The sequence below is a fragment of the Myotis lucifugus genome, unplaced genomic scaffold, assembly GCF_000147115.1.
Source record: "Myotis lucifugus unplaced genomic scaffold, Myoluc2.0 scaffold_1295, whole genome shotgun sequence".
NCBI classification, from domain to species: Eukaryota; Metazoa; Chordata; class Mammalia; order Chiroptera; family Vespertilionidae; genus Myotis; species Myotis lucifugus.
This window is the reverse complement of record NW_005872343.1, coordinates 25,188-42,587: the sequence shown is the minus strand read 5'-3', so window position 1 is coordinate 42,587 and position 17,400 is coordinate 25,188. Positions and strand designations below refer to the sequence as shown.

At 52.0% G+C, this 17,400-nt stretch overlaps 2 protein-coding genes across 2 annotated transcripts in view; one reads left to right on the top strand and one right to left on the bottom strand.

Annotated features, from left to right (window-relative positions):
- The window catches only part of AP3D1 (adaptor related protein complex 3 delta 1 subunit), a 31,780-nt gene extending 17,901 nt beyond the window's left edge, over positions 1-13,879 (top strand). Inside the window, 14 exon segments of the mRNA XM_014449623.2 lie at positions 207-403; positions 843-916; positions 1,171-1,345; positions 1,659-1,724; positions 2,396-2,509; positions 3,486-3,629; positions 3,934-3,981; positions 4,386-4,486; positions 4,488-4,573; positions 4,753-4,841; positions 5,142-5,227; positions 5,932-6,053; positions 6,137-6,216; positions 12,687-13,879. Of these exon segments, the coding sequence (XP_014305109.1) occupies positions 207-403; positions 843-916; positions 1,171-1,345; positions 1,659-1,724; positions 2,396-2,509; positions 3,486-3,629; positions 3,934-3,981; positions 4,386-4,486; positions 4,488-4,573; positions 4,753-4,841; positions 5,142-5,227; positions 5,932-6,053; positions 6,137-6,216; positions 12,687-12,782 (1,478 nt within the window). The 3' untranslated portion in view covers positions 12,783-13,879.
- A 127-nt stretch (positions 13,880-14,006) lies between these two features.
- Positions 14,007-17,225, bottom strand: IZUMO4 (IZUMO family member 4). The gene is given in 7 exon segments (XM_023748345.1): positions 14,007-15,545; positions 16,007-16,054; positions 16,195-16,221; positions 16,713-16,784; positions 16,870-16,950; positions 17,022-17,084; positions 17,087-17,225. Coding segments are annotated over 7 exon segments (555 nt in total). The 3' UTR covers positions 14,007-15,420.
- Positions 17,226-17,400: the final 175 nt, after the last annotated feature.

The following is a 17,400-nucleotide window of genomic DNA, read 5'->3' as shown; positions in this document are numbered from 1 at the left end:
ACAGGGAGCTCTCTGATGGCAAGGGTGGCAGGAGACCCTGAGCCCAGTTCCTGACTGTCATTCAGAAAGCTTCCACCCGAGTCTAGTGGCTCGAGGGGCATTGCCTGCATGTCCCATCACCCTCTAGTGCAGGCAGGGTGCAGGGTGCGTCTCCTGAGCCCCAGGCTGCTCATATAGGGCTCTGGGGCCCATGTTCATGCCTACAGGGCTGTCCACATCAGAGCAGTACGTGAAGCTGGAGGAGGAGAGGCGGCACCGGCAGCGGCTTGAGAAGGACCGGCGGAAGAAAAAGAGGAAGGAGAAGAAGGGCAAGGCGCGACGCCATAGCTCGCTGCACACAGAGAGTGACGAGGACATTGCCCCGGCTCAGCAGGTGGACATCATCACTGAGGAGATGCCCGAGGTCAGCCTTTTAGCCTGACACAGGCTTCTTCCTGCCTCCATGTGACCCAGCTGGTCAGAGAGCTGCACTCGTGTGCTGCCTCATTGCCACTGTCTCTGCGCCCTAGGAAGGCCGAAGCCAGTGCTGTTCTCTGCCCAAGCCTAAAGGCCAGGGAGTGTTGAGCTATGAGTGGACGTGTGTGTGTGTGTGTGTGTGTGTGTGTGTGTGTGTGTGTGTGTGTGGTGTCTTCTCCCTCCCCCATCCTGCACTTCCACTCTGTTTCCTGTAGCCTAGAGGTACTGGCCCATTCCAACCTTTTGGGCCGATCAGATACTCTCATGTCTGTGGACCTGGGCGTTTGTTTCCAAGAAGGGGGGGTTGGGGGAGGAGATTCCTGATAGGTTCAAGCTCAGGGTCCAATGGGCTGGGTGAACACCACCAAATCTCTTTCTTCCCTTAGAATGCTCTGCCCAGTGACGAGGATGACAAAGACCCTAATGATCCCTACAGAGCCCTGGACATTGACTTGGATAAGTGAGTGTGGGGCTGGGCCTGGGTAGCGGCCCTGCAGGGCTGGACTCAGGCCTAGGCTTTCCTGATGTTTCTCTACCCTTGCCATCCCCCTCCACCCTTTACATTTTTATACAACGAGTGTGGACAGAAGGGGTGGCAAAGGGTTCATCCTCCTCCAGACCTCGTCACAGGCCACACGCATGCCTGGTGGCAGAGATCAAGTGCAGGAGGACAAGCCCGGCTTTTCCTGTGACCTGCCCCTACCCCACCCCCAGGCCCTTAGCCGACAGCGAGAAACTGCCCGTCCAGAAACATAGAAATGCCGAGACCTCCAAGTCCCCTGAGAAAGAGGACATACCTGTTATAGAAAAGAAAAGCAAGAAGCCCAAGAAGAAAGAGAAGAAGCACAAGGAGAAAGACAGGGAAAGAAGGAAGGAGAAGGAGCGGAAGGTGAGGCCTGCCTGACTGCCTGCGGATCTCATTGTCCTTCCTCCCTAGCCCCCTCCAGTGCAGGCGGGCAGCCGTATGGGGGACGGCAGGCACCCCAGCCATTGGTGGCACTGAGACTTGTCACAGCCTGTTGTGATCAGGGGAAGGTGAACTGTTGTCAGCCTCCCTCAGCGGAACATCCAGATATTTTTGTTTGCATGCATTTTATCCATGTGGCCCTGTGCCTGGTGGGGGCTGCCTTGCAGGTTCCACCCAGGCTTTCTTGGGGCTTGTCCTGCACTTTGGCCACAGGCCCATCTTTCTGTGGTTTCAGAGCGAGGACTTAGATTTCTGGCTGTCCACCACACCACCGCCTGCCGCTACCCCAGCCGCATCCATGGTAAGACCCTGACGGGTGTGCTGTGCTAACCCCACAAGGTCCTCAGCTGGATGGGTGCATTTCATGGCCTTGGCAGAGCTGCCTCTCTCAGGAGTGCAGGGACACGCGCTCTGCGTACTGCCCACATAAGCCCTTCCCCTCCATCGCCCATCGGGACCTTCCTGGCTGTCCAGGCCCCTGTTGGACTCTCACACAGGCCAGCCAGGTTTGGGCAGCTTTCATGCCTCGTGCCTTACCAAGCCAGTGGCTGTAGCAATATGGCAGTGGTTGGGCGACTGGCCCTCAATACAGAGCCTGCCACTGCCCCACCCCATCCACAGTGCCCCCCGAGTCTGGCAGCAGCCTTGAGCAGTCTCTTTATGAAAGTAGACGGTGCTCTGTGGCTCTGGGGTCTTATGCGGTGACCCCAGTCAGTGCCATATGGTCTCAGACCAGGCTTCCTCTCCCATCTGTCAGCCGCCTGCACTTCTTGATGGCCACACACCTGCATGCTGACAAAACATCTGGCACCCAAGAGGAGGCCGCCCGGGCAGAGGAGGCCCAGGGTGTGTCCCAGTATGAGGGTAGGCCAGGGCACAGGGGTAGAGGACACCCTGTTTTGGGTCCTGGCTACCCTCTCCCTCCTCCACCCCCCACCCACCCCTGAGCCTCCACCACCGTGTTCCCTGCAGGGAGAGCCAACGGTGAGCACAGTCATCACTGCTCCTGAGGAAGAGCGTGAGGAACCCAAGAGACAGGAGCAAGATGAGGAGGAGGAGGAGGAAGAGGAGCGAGACTCTGAGAAGGTGAGGATTCCCACCTGGTCGTTCTCACGGGGGTGGGCCATGCACCTACACTGAGGGCTGGTGGGGGAGAGACCAGGTTCAGGGGTGGAGGATGGTTACCTATTGCCCAAATCCCTCCAGTGGGGGCCATTGCCCTGATGGTGGTCTCCTGTCACTGTGTTTATGGGGTTCTGGTTTTCATGGTAGCTTTATTAAGTTGTAACTCATACTACAAAGCTCGCCCTTTAAAGTGAACAGTTCACTGTACTGGTTGGTGGTGCATTCTAAGAGTTGTGTAACCATCTGCCTAATTCCTGAACATTTCATCATCTTCTCTTCCCCAAAAAAACCTGTCCCCCCCATCAGTAGTCATCACCTCAGGAAGGCTGACCCCCCGCCCAGCCCAGCAACCACCAATCTACTTCCTGTCTCTGATTTTGCCTGTTTTGGACATAAATGGGGTCACAGTGTGTCTGGTTCCTCTCACTGAGCATTGTGTTTTCAAACTCCATCCACATGGGTCAGTGCTTCACTCCTTTTCGTGGCTGAGTAATACTCCAGTGCAAATGGACTACATTGTGCTTATCCTTTCATCTACTGAAGTACTTTTGGGTTGTTTTCACTTCTTGGCTGTTGTGAATCCTGCTGCTGTGAACACGTGGGCAGGTTTCTGTGTGGACAGAGGTTTTCAATTCTTGGGTGTGTTCTGAGGAGTTTCCTATTTGCTGGGCCATCAAATGAATTCTTGCTCTTTTCCCCTGTATGTTTTTGCTCCAAATCGGCAGCAACTGTCCGGCAGTGAGTTCCCAGGTTCTTATCTCAGCTGTACTGAGCTTCGTCCATTCCCCGTGGACCCTGGGGAGTTTTTGGCCCATCCCCCCTGACATCTGACCCTTACCTGGGTGCATTTGGTCCCTGTGTCTTCAGCCAGGGTACATGAGGGGAGGGCATTGCCATAAAAGTGTGGGGTTGACCCTGACCTTTGCTCTGGCTTCAGAAACCTTCCAAGCATAAGAAGAAGAAGCATAAGAAGGAAAAGGAGGAGAGACCCAAAGACAAGAAGAAATCCAAGAAGAAGCCTCCTGCAAATGATGGGGTGGCAGAACCCGTGGAGAACGGCGCACTCAATGAGCCTCTTCCGGTGAGGGGTACTTTACTTGCCTCTGAGGAGCCAGCTGTGCAGGCTGTCGGGCCTTAGGCGGTGGGCTGGTGGTCCCTAGGGTCTGACTGGACATTGGAGGGCTGGGTTCGTCTCTCTCACCATGCTGGTATCGGAATCCTCTGGGCGTAAACTTATGTTGTCTGTGGGGGTGCTCCTTGCCCCCCAGATCTCAGAGTCTTAGTATTTCAACCCAGAGCACTTGGCAGCTCCCGCTGACTTTGTTTTGTGAGGGCACGCTAAGGCTCTGGTGAACCAAAGCTGAATCGTTTTCCTTTGTTCCCAGCCCATGTCCAGCTACTCCCTCCTGGCTGAGAATTCCTACGTTAAAATGGTGAGCAATGCAGGCATTTCAGAGGTGCTGGTGGGTGGCTTGGGGTCCCTTTGTTTGGGAGAGAGAGGTGGCTGCACCATGGGTGGCATGAGTGGCTCCAACTGTGCGTCCCCCTTGGCAGCCTGTCCATGGAAAGAACCCCACGTCACATGTGTGACAGCAAGGCCTGCTCACCATGGGCGAGGTCAGGGGCAGATGGGATGGCAGACTGTTTTTGAAGGACAGGAATAGCTAAATACTGCAGACAAAACGGAGATGAGGTTTTCAGTGAGGACTGGGAAGCATTCCTTCACACTCTTCTGAGCTTATAGAATGGGTGTTGCATTCCCTTGGGCCCCTGTGCTGGCCCAGAATGGGTCCCATGGGCTCCCACCACAACCATTCAGCCCAGTCTTGCTTTGCAGACGTACGACATTCAGGGCAGCCTACAGAAGGACAGCCAGGTCACCGTGTTCATTGTACTGGAAAACCAGAGCAGCAGCTTCCTGAAGAGCATGAGCTCAACGTGCTGACTCACTCAACACCAAACTGGCCCGGCCAGAGGGCTCCTCTGTCCATGACGGCGTCCCCGTGCCTTTCCAGCTGCCTCCAGGTGAGCAGTGGCTGACGCCCAGGGCTCAGTGGAGGCCAGGCATTCTCTCAGGCTTGAGCTCGTTCTTATCACACCTCCTTCCTTCGGTCCTAGGGATGCCCACTCACCTGCTTCCGGGGGGCTGGCTTCGTGCAGCTTCTCAGGCCAGCCTGCCTCTCTCTCCCTTCCCCCCTCACCAGGCATCTCCAACGAAGCTCAGTTTGTGTTCACCATTCAGAGTATCATCATGGCCCAGAAACTCAAGGGAACCCTGTCATTTATTGCTAAGGTATGCGGGGCCTGAGGTAGTAGAACGGCCTGCATTAACCCCCACACCACTGCAAGCACACCCAGAACCCAGGGCTGGGTGTCCAGAGAGCAAGTGAGGCCCTGCATGGGAGCCACTCCCAGATCACCTGGATGCATCTGAGCTCGAAGACCCTGCCCCTTTCCCTAGTCATCCTGTTTCCAAGCTCAAGGCCTGGCCCCCACTGCCCACTCACCCCGCTCTGGAGCTTTCAGGCATAGTCCCCGCACCCCACTCACTCAGCCCCTCCTTCCTACTCACCCTGCATCACTGCTCCCACAGAACGACGAGGGCTCTACCCACGAGAAGCTGGACTTCAAGTTGCACTTCAGCTGCACCTCATACTTGATCACGACTCCGTGCTACAGGTGCATGAGCCCACCTGCCTTCCCTTCCCACCTTCACCCCGAGTCCCATGGGGCAGCCAGAGTGGGTCCCACCCCACTTTACTGTTGTGTGAGGCTCTCTTTGTGCAGTTACCTCACAAAGTCCTCTGACCTAAGGTGTGAAAAGGCAGTAGGGTTGGATGACCAGCTTGTAGGTAGTGTAGAAAGTCCGGCTCCTCTGCCATGTCAGCAGCTCAGGCCACATAACAAACACCATAGGCTAAGCAGCTCAAACAGCAAACATTAGTTCTCTTTCACAGCCTTGGAGGTTGGAAGCCCAGATCAAGGTGTTGGCAGGTTGATTTCTCCTGAGACCTCTGTCTTCGGCATGTAGACTCCAACTTGTGTCCTCACATGGTTGTCCTGCTGTCCCGATCTTTTACAAGGACCCAGTTATGTTGGATGAGGGCAGTGACCTCATTTTACCTTAATCACTCCTTTAAAGACCCCCATCTCCCAATATAGTCACATTCTGAGGTCCTGGAGTTCAGGGCTTCAACATAGGAATTGTGCAGGGGGCGGGGGCGGGGGGACACAGTTTAGCCCATATCTTGTAAGACCCTTGGAGACCTCCCAAGTCGTTGGCACACAGGAGGGGTCCCACCTCCACAGCTGGGGGCTTTGTCTGCCTTGATGCTGGGGACCCTGCCTATTGTCAGCCTCCCCGTCCTGTGTCTTTTCCACAGTGACGCCTTTGCCAAGTTGCTGGAGTCTGGGGACCTGAGCATGAGCTCAATCAAGGTTGATGGCATTAATATGTCCTTCCAGAACCTTTTGACAAAGATCTGCTTTCTTCACCATTTTTCTGGTAAGGGATTTGATGGGACTGGTAGGCGGGAGTCTTTGCTCCCCTCGGGGCCACATTGGCCTCACCCACTTGCTCTGTTGCAGTTGTGGAACGAGTGGACTCCTGCGCCTCCCTGTACAGCCGATCCATCCAGGGTCACCACGTCTGCCTCCTAGTGAAAAAGGTGAGCCTACATGAAGGCACCCTCTTGCCACCATGCCCCTCACCATGTCTCCTCCCTCTAGCCCCTGCACACTCTCCCATGTAACACATGGCTGAGTTCTGTCTGGGACTGCTCTGCTGAGGTCCATGGAGCCCATGTTCATGAGGACAGTTGGCCCTTGGTTTTCTGCTGGGTTTGGGCATCAGCGCACCCATGGCCTCATCACATGAGGTGGGGCTATTCTCCCCTCCTGCGTTTCCTGGGAGAGGTTGTGTATAATTCATGTACTTCTTCCTTACATGTTTTGCAGAATCCACCAGGGAAACCATCCAGGCTTGGAGGTTTCTTTTTTTTTTTCTCTTTTCTTTTTTTTATATATATATTTTATTGATTTTTTACAGAGAGGAAGGGATAGGGATAGAGAGTTAGAAACATCGATCAGCTGCCTCCTGCACACCCCCTACTGGGGATGTGCCCACAACTAAGGTACATGTCCATGACCGGAATCGAACCCTGGACCCTTCAGTCCGCAGGCCAACGTTCTATCCACTGAGCCAAACCAGTTAGGGCTTGGAGGTCTCTTTTTTGGGAGGTTTTTACCTACACGGTCATTTATTTACTAGTCATAGGATCCTCAATTTCTCTATTTCCCCTCAGGTGAGTGTTGGTAGTTTGTGGTTTTCAAGGAATTAGTTTGTTTCATCTAAGTTACCGAATTAATTGATGTGGGCAGAGTCATTTGTGGTCCTCTTGTTCTTAGAATGCCCGAGTGGTCAGTAATAATTACTTTCCTTCAATTCTGATGTTAGCGGTTTGTGTCTTTCATTTTTCTTGTGTTGTGTTTTTTTTTTTTAAATTTTCTTTATTGTTGAAATTATTACAGATGTCTCCTTTGGGTTTTTGTTTTTGTTTTTTTTTCCCATTGACCCCCTTTACCCCGTACTCGCCCCTCCCAAGCCTTCACCACACTATTGTTTGTGTTCTCATTTTCTTGGTTATCCTAGAGTTTATCAATTTTATTTATTTATTTTAGTTTTTAGTCAGCTTTTAATGAAAATATAATAACAGTTTCTCATCACTGTACATTAAGACTGCACACTTCTGAATGGAGAGATCAGTCATCGGTGAATTGCTTTTCTATGACACTTGAGGACTGTGTACTTGCAGCTTTGACCTGAATTTATCTAACACTCTCAATTTTATTGATCTTTTCAAAGATCAATATAAAAACTTCGGGTGGAATATGGTACGTCACCACCCTGTCTGTCCCTTGACCCTCCCTCTGTGAGCAGTTGTGTATTGCACTTGCAGACATCAAAGATGCCATCACAGCACATTATACTTTGTTTTCGATCCTTGACAGATTTCAGAGAACTCAGGAGCAGTGTGTCTGTTGTGCTTGTCCATGTGTTGACCATTTCTATTGTTCTTTCATTCCTAATGTCCATGTCTTCTTCTGGCTCAGTCCCTTCTGTCTGAAGAACTTTGTTTTAGCAATTCTTTTCTTTTTTTTAATATTTTTTTATTGATTTCAGAGAAGAAGGGAGATGGAGAGATAGAAACATCAATGATGAGAGAGAATCATTGATCAGCTGTCACCCACTGGGGATTGAGCCCGCCACCCAGGCATGTTTCCTGACTGGGAATCAAACCGTGACCTCCTGGTTCATAGGTCAGCGATCAACCACTGAGCCACACCAGCTGGGTTGTTTTAGCAATTCTTTTAGGACCAGGTCTGTTGGCTATAGATTCTCTCAGTTGTTCTTCAGCTAGTTATTCTTTACTAGAGGCCTGGTGCACGAAATTCGTGCACTGTGTGTGTGTGGGGGGGGGGGGTTGGGGGGGGCGGGTGGAAGTCCCTCAGCCCGACCTGCGCCTTCTCGCAGTCTGGGAGCCCTCAGGGATAGGCCCCCACACACCAAAGGGTTACAGGTTCAATTTCCAGTCAAGGGCACATACCTGGGTTGCAGGTTCAATCCCCAGCCACAGTCAGGGCGTATGCAAGAGGCAACCAATTGATGTGTCTCTCTCACAATGATGTTTCTCTCCTCCCTCCCTCCCTCCCTCCCACTCGCTCTAAAAAATACATATATCGGTCAATGGAAAAAATAATATCCTTAGGTGAGGATTAACAACAATAAAAAATCAACCAATGGCCCTGGCTGGCATGGCTCAGTTGGTTGGGCTTCATCCCATGCACAACCAACTGGTTCAATTCCTGGTCAGGGCACATACCTGGGTTGTGGGCTTGGTCCCCATTAGGGGGCATGCAGTTGGCAGCTGATTGATGTTCTGCTCTCACATGTTTCTCTCTCGCTCTCCCTCTCTCTCTAAAAAAATCAATTTTTTAAATCAACTAATGTGCCCTAGCTGGTTTGTCTCAGTGAATAGAGTATCAGCCTGTGAACTGAAGGGTCCTGGGTTCGATTCTGGTCAAGGGCACATGCCCGGGTTGTGGGCTCGATTCCCAGTCGGGGGCGTGCAAGAGGCAGCCAATCAGTGAGTCTCATCATTGATGTTTCTGTCTCCCTTCCTCTCTGAGATCAATAAAAATATTTTTTTTTAAATCAACTGATGAATGCATAAATAAGTGGAACAACAAATTGATGTTTCTTCTTTTCTCTCTCAAAAAAAAAAAAAGTTTTAAAAAAATGTGATACACCTAACACACCAAATATGAACTTTGCGCAGCCTGTCTTTTTTTTTTTTTTCAATTAAATCTTTATTGTTCAGATTATTACAGTTGTTCCTCTTTTTTCCCCCCATACCTCCCCTCCACCCGGTTCCCACCCCACCCTCTGCCCTTACCCCCCCCCCCACTGTCCTCATCCATAGGTGTACGATTTTTGTCCAGTCTCTTCCTGCACCCCCCACACCCCTTTCCCCCCCAAGAATAGTCAGTCCACTACCTTTCTATGCCCCTGATTCTATTATATTCACCAGTTTATTCTGTTCATCAGATTATTAATTCACTTGATTTTTAGATTCACTTGTTGATAGATATGTATTTGTTGTTCATAATTTGTATCTTTACCTTTTTCTTCTTCCTCTTCTTAAAGGATACCTTTCAGCATTTCATATAATACTGGTTTGGTGGTGATGAACTCCTTTAGATTTTTCTTATCTGTGAAGCTCTTTATCTGACCTTCAATTCTGAATGATAACTTTGCTGGATAAAGTAATCTTGGTTGTAGGTTCTTGGTATTCATCACTTTGAATATTTCTTGCCACTCCCTTCTGGCCTTCATAGTTTCTGTTGAGAGATCAGCTGACAGTCATATGGGTACTCCCTTGTAGGTAACTGACTTTTTTTCTCTTGCTGCTTTTAAGATTCTCTCTTTGTCTTTTGCTCTTGGCATTTTAATTATGATGTGTCTTGGTGTGGTCCTCTTTGGATTCCTTTTGTTTGGGGTTCTCTGCGCTTCCTGGACTTGTAAGTCTATTTCTTTCACCAGGTAGGGGAAGTTTTCTGTCATTATTTCTTCAAAAAGGTTTTCAATATCTTGCTCTCTCTCTCTTCTGGCACCCCCATAATTCGGATGTTGGTACGCTTGAAGTTGTCCCAGAGGCTCCTTACACTATCTTCATATTTTTGGATTCCTTTTTCTTTTTGTTTTTCCGGTTGGGTGTTTTTGCTTCTTTGTATTTCAAATCTTTGACTTGATTCTTGCGATCCTCTAGTCTGCTGTTGGAACTCCGTATAATATTCTTTATTTCAGTCAGTGTATGCTTAATTTCTAGTTGGTCCTTTTTCATATCCTCGAGGGTCTCACTAGATTTCTTGAGGGTCTCACTAAATTTATCGGCGGTTTCTAGAAAATTCTTGAAAAACCTTATAAGTGTGGTTTTGAACTCTATATCCAGTAGTTTGCTTTCCTCCATTTCTGTCATTTGTGACCTGTTTCTTTGTCTCCGCATTTTTTATGCTTCCCTGTGTTGATAGAGTGGTTTTCTGTGCTAGGTATCCTATAGGGCCCAGTGGCTCAGCCTCCCCAATTACCTGAGGTGGACACTCTTGGTGCACCCCTTTGTGGGCTTTGTGCACAGTCTTGTTGTAGTTAAGCCTTGATTGTTGTAGATAACACTGGGAGGGATTGACCTCCAGGCCAATTGGCTGTGAGAATCAGCTGTGTCTGCAGTGGAAGAACTTCTATGCTGGAGATACACCTCCGGGGCAAGACTTGCTTCAATGGGGCTTTGGTGCTCATTGAGTCTGCCCCCTGAGTGTGTCCTTTATGGATCTGAGGAGTTGTAATCTGGATGGTCCCACTCTGACCACTGGGTACACTGGCTCTTGGATCTCTAAGGAGGTGCTAATTTAGCCTCTGCCTGAGGCTACCCAGCAGGAGCTATGGAGAGATCTGCAGATTCCTCTTCTTTGTTTGGGGTTTGGAGGTGCCCAGATGAGGCCCAGCTGTGAAGCAATGCAAGCTGCTGTGGGGCCTTGGGCCTTCTTTTGGAAGTTCTGGGTCTCTCTGACTCAGCTGCAGTTTGTTAGGTAATTTTCAGATTGCAAAGGGCCAGGCCTTTCATATGCAAAAGCCTCTGCGCACAGCTTGGGTGGGGTGGGGTCTCAGGAAATCAACAGGGCGGAGCAAACAGCTATGGCTGCTCCTCAGTCCTGCCCTAAGAGGCCCGGAGTCTCAGTGTCCCGGTAACCGCTGCAAGCACCTCTGAGAGAAAGCCGCCCTCGAGTTCCGACCAATGCCAGACAGTCCAGTTTCTCCCCGTATGAGTCTGGGTCCCAGAGACTCGCCCGGAACTGGAGTTCAGAGCAGTCGGGATCTTGAGACTCCCTCCCGATTCAAAAAGACAGCTGCGTCCTTAGTTGCCAGCCCTTTCCGCGTGTGCCTCCGTACCTCTGCACTTTACTTCCGCACCTCCTCTGAGTCTCAGTGTGCTTTTCTCTTTCCTTCTAGTTGTAGAATTTCCACTCAGCCAGCCTTCCTGTGGTTCTGGATGATGTCCGTTTTGTCTTTTAGTTGTATTTTTGAAGTGGTTGTGCGAGGCAGCAATTTCAGGTGTTTACCTATGCCGCCATCTTGGTTTGCTTTCTGAGCAGCCTGTCTTAAAGGTGTGCAGAACACAATATCCAGAAAACGTTGCAACCAACACAGCGTATTGTAATGTGTTGTTCTCTGTCATGATCATGGGGCAACAGGAGCCCAGCATCACAAGAGAGATTGTATTGCATACCACTAGCCAGAAAAAGATCTACTAGTAGATTCAAAATTTGGCATTAAAGGCTAAAAATTGTAAGTCAGAGACCTGCTATACTTTAAAAATATGCCATTTCCACTTGGAATCCACGGTTTCTGGTGAGAAGTCACACTCCTCTGTACCTTTATTCTTTATATAGGGAGTGCAACTTTTTCTCTGGCTGTTCTCAAGATTTTTCTTTGTCTCTAGTTTCCAGCAGTTTATGATGTTTCCGGGCATTTAATTCTTTGGGTTTATCTGTTTGGAGTGTGTTGAACTTGGTGAATCTTTGCATTTCTTTATAAAATTTGGGGAGTTTTGGCTATTATTAACGATTTCAGCACTGCATTTTTTTTATCATCTCTTTCTGGCAGCCCAGAGACCTGAACCCAGACTTTCTGTTACCATTCTTCAAGTCTCTGAGGTTCTGCCCACCCCCCACTCCCTCAGTCCCTTGTGCTGTCTGTTCAGACTGCAGTGTTTCTAGTAACCTGCTGTCAAGTTCACCGACTCTTTCCTCTGCTGTTGAATCCATTCAGTGAGTTTTTTATTTTGATTATCACATTTTTGGTTTAAAGTTTCCATGAGGTTTTTCTGTATATCTTCTGTTTGTTTCCTGAGGTGCTCTGTTTTCTCTTAGTTTCGAGAGTGTTGTGATTGCTTCTGGGAGATTCTCAGAGCAGCCACTTCCTCACCTCTGTCTGATCCGTCTGACATCTGCTTCATCTCAGTGTGGTGTTTACCGATTGTCTTTCCCAGTGAGCTGAGATGCCCTGGGCTTTATATGCTGAGTAATCTGGGACTATATCCTAGATATTTTGAATATGCCTAGTGTCTGGGCCTTGTTTAAGTCCTGGGGAGAAAATTGATGCATAGGCTCCTACTGCAATTTTCACACCTTTGTCCTCCACAGCACGGAGCTGCCTCACATGCCCCCGTGCGTGGGGCCAGGGCCGGGTGGTGCTCTGTGTTCTCAGAGTCTGGTGTGCTGGCTCCTCAGGGTGAGGGCCGTGTGTGCTCAGCTTCAGGCAGGTCCTCAGTTCATGAACAGTTTTGCAGGTCACTTTCCCCGAGCTCTGTCAAGCTCTTCCCAGGTTCTGATTCCATTTGTGGGCCCCTGGCCCCCACTGCAGGTCTCAGTCCAGGTTCCACAGCTCCTCGTTTGTTCCGATTTTGAAAGCACCCCCACATAGGGACAGCATTTGGAAAAATCCAAAGTGCAGTACATGTATTCGTGAGGCAGGATTTTCATGCAGTTTTCAACTTACTGGACTGCGTTTTCCCTTTTTCAGGGTGAGAAGTCTGTATCGGTAGATGGGAAGTGCAGCGATGCCACACTGCTCAGCAACCTGCTGGAGGAGATGAAGGCTACATTGGCCAACTGCTGACTGTTGTCACTGAGGCCACCACAGAGAGGACGTGAAGGAGAGACGGGTTCCAACTGCTAGTTTCTCCTCTGTCGCATGTACTTATTCAGCCCGGCGTTAAGTCCACTGTCGTCACGGTTAGACATTGAGGTCATATGTTCACTGATTTTTCCCGTCATCTTTTTTACTTTGACTCTTCCCACTCTCTTTGGGGAGAAACCCTGCTCCAGTCCTCAAACCATCAGTGGCTCCTGTAGCCGGGGTCAACTGTACATGGCCGCAAGAGCTGTTCAAGGAATGGGTGTGACCACTGTCCAAGCCAGGACTGGGTGGGCCCGGGTGATGGGTGTACAGTGGACAGGACAGGGCAGGGAGGCACGTCCTGCTTCTGTGAAGTCATCCAATCCCACTAGTCTCCAAGTCCCCACCTGGGAGGCGAGAGATGGGCTGGCTGCTCACCACAGTGACATTCCCCTTCACACCTCACAGCCAGTCAGTTCTCTCTCGCCAGGAAACATGGTGGGGAAATGATCATGCAAGCCATTGTCCATTGCATTGTGTCCCACTGCTGTGTTTGTGTGCCGGGTAGAGAATGGCAATGGATTGCAAGGGGTGAGGGCTGCAGTCTGGGTAGGGATTTATTCAGGACCCTTAACAGAGCAGGGACTGGACATTGTTTTGTTTCCTTTTCAGTAAAATAGGTCTCGGTTGACATTGCTTGGGGTGAGCCACAGGCTTTGTCCTCCCGTCATATCCACAGCTGCTGGGAGGGCCCAGTCCTGGGTTCCATGGCCCCGATGGTGAAGCACATGCGTCCTGGGGAGGTCGGGTCCCTTAATGCGCCTCATGGGCAGGGCAAGGGGACTCTGGCCCACCCCAGTGAGACTTTCCTCAGAGATGATGGTCCTCAATGATGTTTTAACTATCCTTTTGATGAAAACTGTCACTTTAGCATGTAATCTATTGCAGAATCCTGTGCAGTGATTCTAGAATCTCGAAATTGTATGATGTGTTATATAAGAATTTGCTATCAACATTCCCATGTAAAGGAGACATATCACGCTGCTGTCATGATTTTGTGTCAAGACGATCCAATAAACTTGCAAAATAGGCATTTACCTGTTGGCGGGGGTCATCCCCTGGTGGCAGGGAGGTTGCGGGGGGCTGTGGGACACCCTCATCCTCTCGGGAGGTGACATGATCCCCATGCCATCCAGGTCCCTGGACTGGGAGTAATAGGGTCCAACACCACACAGTGGCCATCACCCTCCCTTTCCCAGAAACCGCACTGGTAAGAGGTGTGCTGGGTGAGTGGCGGGAGCAGATGCTAGAAGGAAAGCCCTGCTGCTGTTAATTCACCACATTGCCACTGGCTTTTCCTGACAACGCATGGACAGGGTGACTCAAATCCGGTCAGGCTGGGTCAGTGGACAGAGCCCAAATCAATCACAACTGGAATCTCCTAGTGTAGGGGGGTGGAGATCAGCCCCACATTAAACCCCACTTGGAGCACCAGTGGGGAGAAAGGCCTCGCCAGTCCTGCCTCTACCACCGTCAGCCAGCAGCCCTTTCCACTTCTCAGTGGGGAAAAGTGCATCATGTAGCACACCAACCCCTTGCATTGCCCTCGGGCTGGAAAGGCAAAGGCCAATGTAGAAATAGCAGTGACGGGGTGACCAGGATCCTGGTGATCAGCCAGCCCTGCTCCTGGCACACACCCCTCCCTGTGTTTATTGAAGACGTCCCATGACTCCATTATTTAACAGTCTATCCAAATATCACCTGAGCCTCTCATGCTGTTTTGTTTAAATCCTACCGGATAAACACACAGGTGAAAATGTGGCAAGCATTCTGTCAGGGAAACTTCAGTAGGAAGCTGTGCAGCATGTGTGGGGTCCTCAAAAGGTCTGTGACTCAACCCCCACTCTCCCCCTCCAGACACAAGAACAAGAAGGAGCTGGAGGAGGAAGTCAGGGAAGCAGCACCCAGGCCGAGAAAGGAGTGCCTGCTCAGGACAGACTGACAGGCAGAAAAGGTACCTCAGGGCAGCATTTCAGAGCCGCCCTCCCGTCTTGGAACAGCTATACAGCCTGGATCACAATCCATGTGGAGTGTTTTCGAAGCAGTGCTGTAGGGTTCCTTGGACTGAGGTTCAGCCCCACATGACCTGATGACCTGAGCCCCATGATACACTGAAGCCAACCCTGTCTCACTAGACTGCCGTCTCCCTTTGAATCATCAGAACCATCTCGCTCCCAGGCTCCTTTCCGGGTGCGCCTGCCCAGGTACGCTCTGGCACATCACAATCAAATTGCTGTGGGGACGGACCTTTGGACCCTGTGCCCATGACCGGATGGGTCTTGCTCGGGCCTCACATGGTTCTCCCTGCCCCTACAGGGACTGCTCCATGAGGAGAAGTGTCAGGGACATTTAATCATCCATCATATAGTTCTGATCCCACCCAGCATCTGCTGTATACAATCCACCCCCCTTCCCCTCCTCCCAGCCCTGGCCCTGCCTGGGCTCTGAGGGGCTTGTGCAGGGACCCCCAGAAAGCAGCAAGCCTGCTCCAGAGTCAGGCTGGGACAGCCCAGCTGAGCCCTGGCCCCACACTGCAGCTGGGGTGGGTCCAGTGGGCCCGATGGCTATCGGCGCTGTGTCAGCACTCAGAAGCATTGTCCAGTGTCAGGTTGATGAGGTGTGGGGGCTCTAGACCCATGAAGCTTGGTGATATCAGGCTGCAGAGAGAAACAGGTGTCTCAGTACTTCCTCTCCCATCTCCACCTCAACCTAACTGGTAGGTGTTTGCTAGGGGCCTGGGCCTCTCCTCCCATGTGGGGCATGTGACAGGGCTGCAGACCCTCAAAGTTTTGTCCCCACCCAACTCCCACCTGACCAGGGCTTTGGACAACTGGGCCCTGGTTAGCCCCGTGACCCCCAAGTCCCTCCACTGGGGTACATCCATCATGGGAGCGGGGGTTCCTCCTAGGTTCTAACCACAACCCTGCCACCCACTTGGGGCAGGGTAAGACCAGACTGTGGGAAGGGACGCTTTAACCAAGATGATCTGCCCCCCTTGTGCCAACTGAGCTCAGAGACCCTTGAGGAAGGAAGGGCTGGGGCCCGGAGCACAGGGTCCAGGTCCTGCCTCCTGGTGGCTGCCCTCACACATACCCTACTGACTCTGATAAAACTCATGTTGGTTTGGAGAGGGGAGACTTGTGCCAATTATTTCTACAACTCACATGTAAAGGAGGAAGCCCTGCACAGCTGTGTTCCACTGCACCGGCAACCTGTGGGGACACAGGGTGTGGAGCCAGTGTGGCCCTGAGTTCAGAGGGCCAGTTGTGCCCACCCCATCCTACCCACGTGATGAAAGGCAGGGAGGAGGGGGAGGAGGGACACCCCATGGCCCGGACAGAGGCTCACTCACCACAGTGATGCTGACAATCAATGCGGCCTGTGCAGGGACAAGAGCATGGAGAGCACTTTCTTAGCAGGCCCTGCCTGTGACTCCAGCCCACCTTCTCAGGCCTGCCAAGGCTTAGGGTTTGTCCATCAGTCACTTGGGGTGGCTCCTAGTCTGGAATGGAGTGACTACTGGACAGGGTGGCAGCAATACTCAACAGTGCCTCTAGGGGCCAGCTGGGGAAGGTGGCAGGGAGGGAGAGATGGGATTTATCTTCCAAGGGGCCCTGCTGGCGCCCAGGGCATGAAAGGGTTCCTCCCTCAGGGAGATGCCCTGCTCCGGGATTTCTGTCTGGTCCCATGCTGGTCGCAGGCTCTGAGTTCTAATGCCCGGATGCACTGACACCCTATCCACATAACTCCAGCCCCAGCTACGCCCTGGCCCGGGGCTCCCAGCGGATGAGAGGCCTCTAAAATACTCCTGTGGTCCTGGGTCCCCTAGGCCCTGGGAAGCATGCCCCTGCCTCAGCCTCCCTAGCTCACTTTCAACGGTGGCGTTCTGGATGCGGTGCACCCGCTCCCAGAAGATGCGTGAAGCTCCTTGGGGAAATACCCTGATGGGGGTTGGCAGGAGGAGGGAAGTCAGGTTCGAACGGTGCGCGGTCCGGGGTGTCCTAGGGCGGGTGGGCCGTCCCCTTATCCGGGAAATACATCTTCCCCAGGTACAGCTGATCCAGCTTCTGGTACACGGTGTTTGCCACTTGGTTCAGCTTTTCCCGGGCTAGGCACTGAAGGAGGGGTCCGGTGAGCGGCCCGGGCCGGGGCCGGGGTCTGCCTGGGCCGGGGACGCACCGATCGCGGGGATGGCCAAGTGCAGCGCCTTCATTATGTCCTGGCTCCAGTCGGTGAGCAGCAGCCCGACACGGGGATGTCGTCCCCCTACCAGGACTTGAGGTTCATGTGATGGCGGGTGAAGAACGCCAAGAAGTTGCCATGGCAGTGCAGGCAGCCGCGGGCCAGCGCGGCCTTCAGCTGCAGGCACAGCGGCAGGGCCATGGCCTGGCCACGCTCACCACCAACTGACCAACCGCACCTCCGCGCCACGCCTCGCCACCACGCACCCACCAACGGCGCCCTCGGGCCCCGCGACGGAAAACTGCAGACGCGGGCTCAGCCTCCAGGCCTCGCCCACGAGCCGCCACGCCCAGAAAGTCTCCCCTCCCCAGATCGG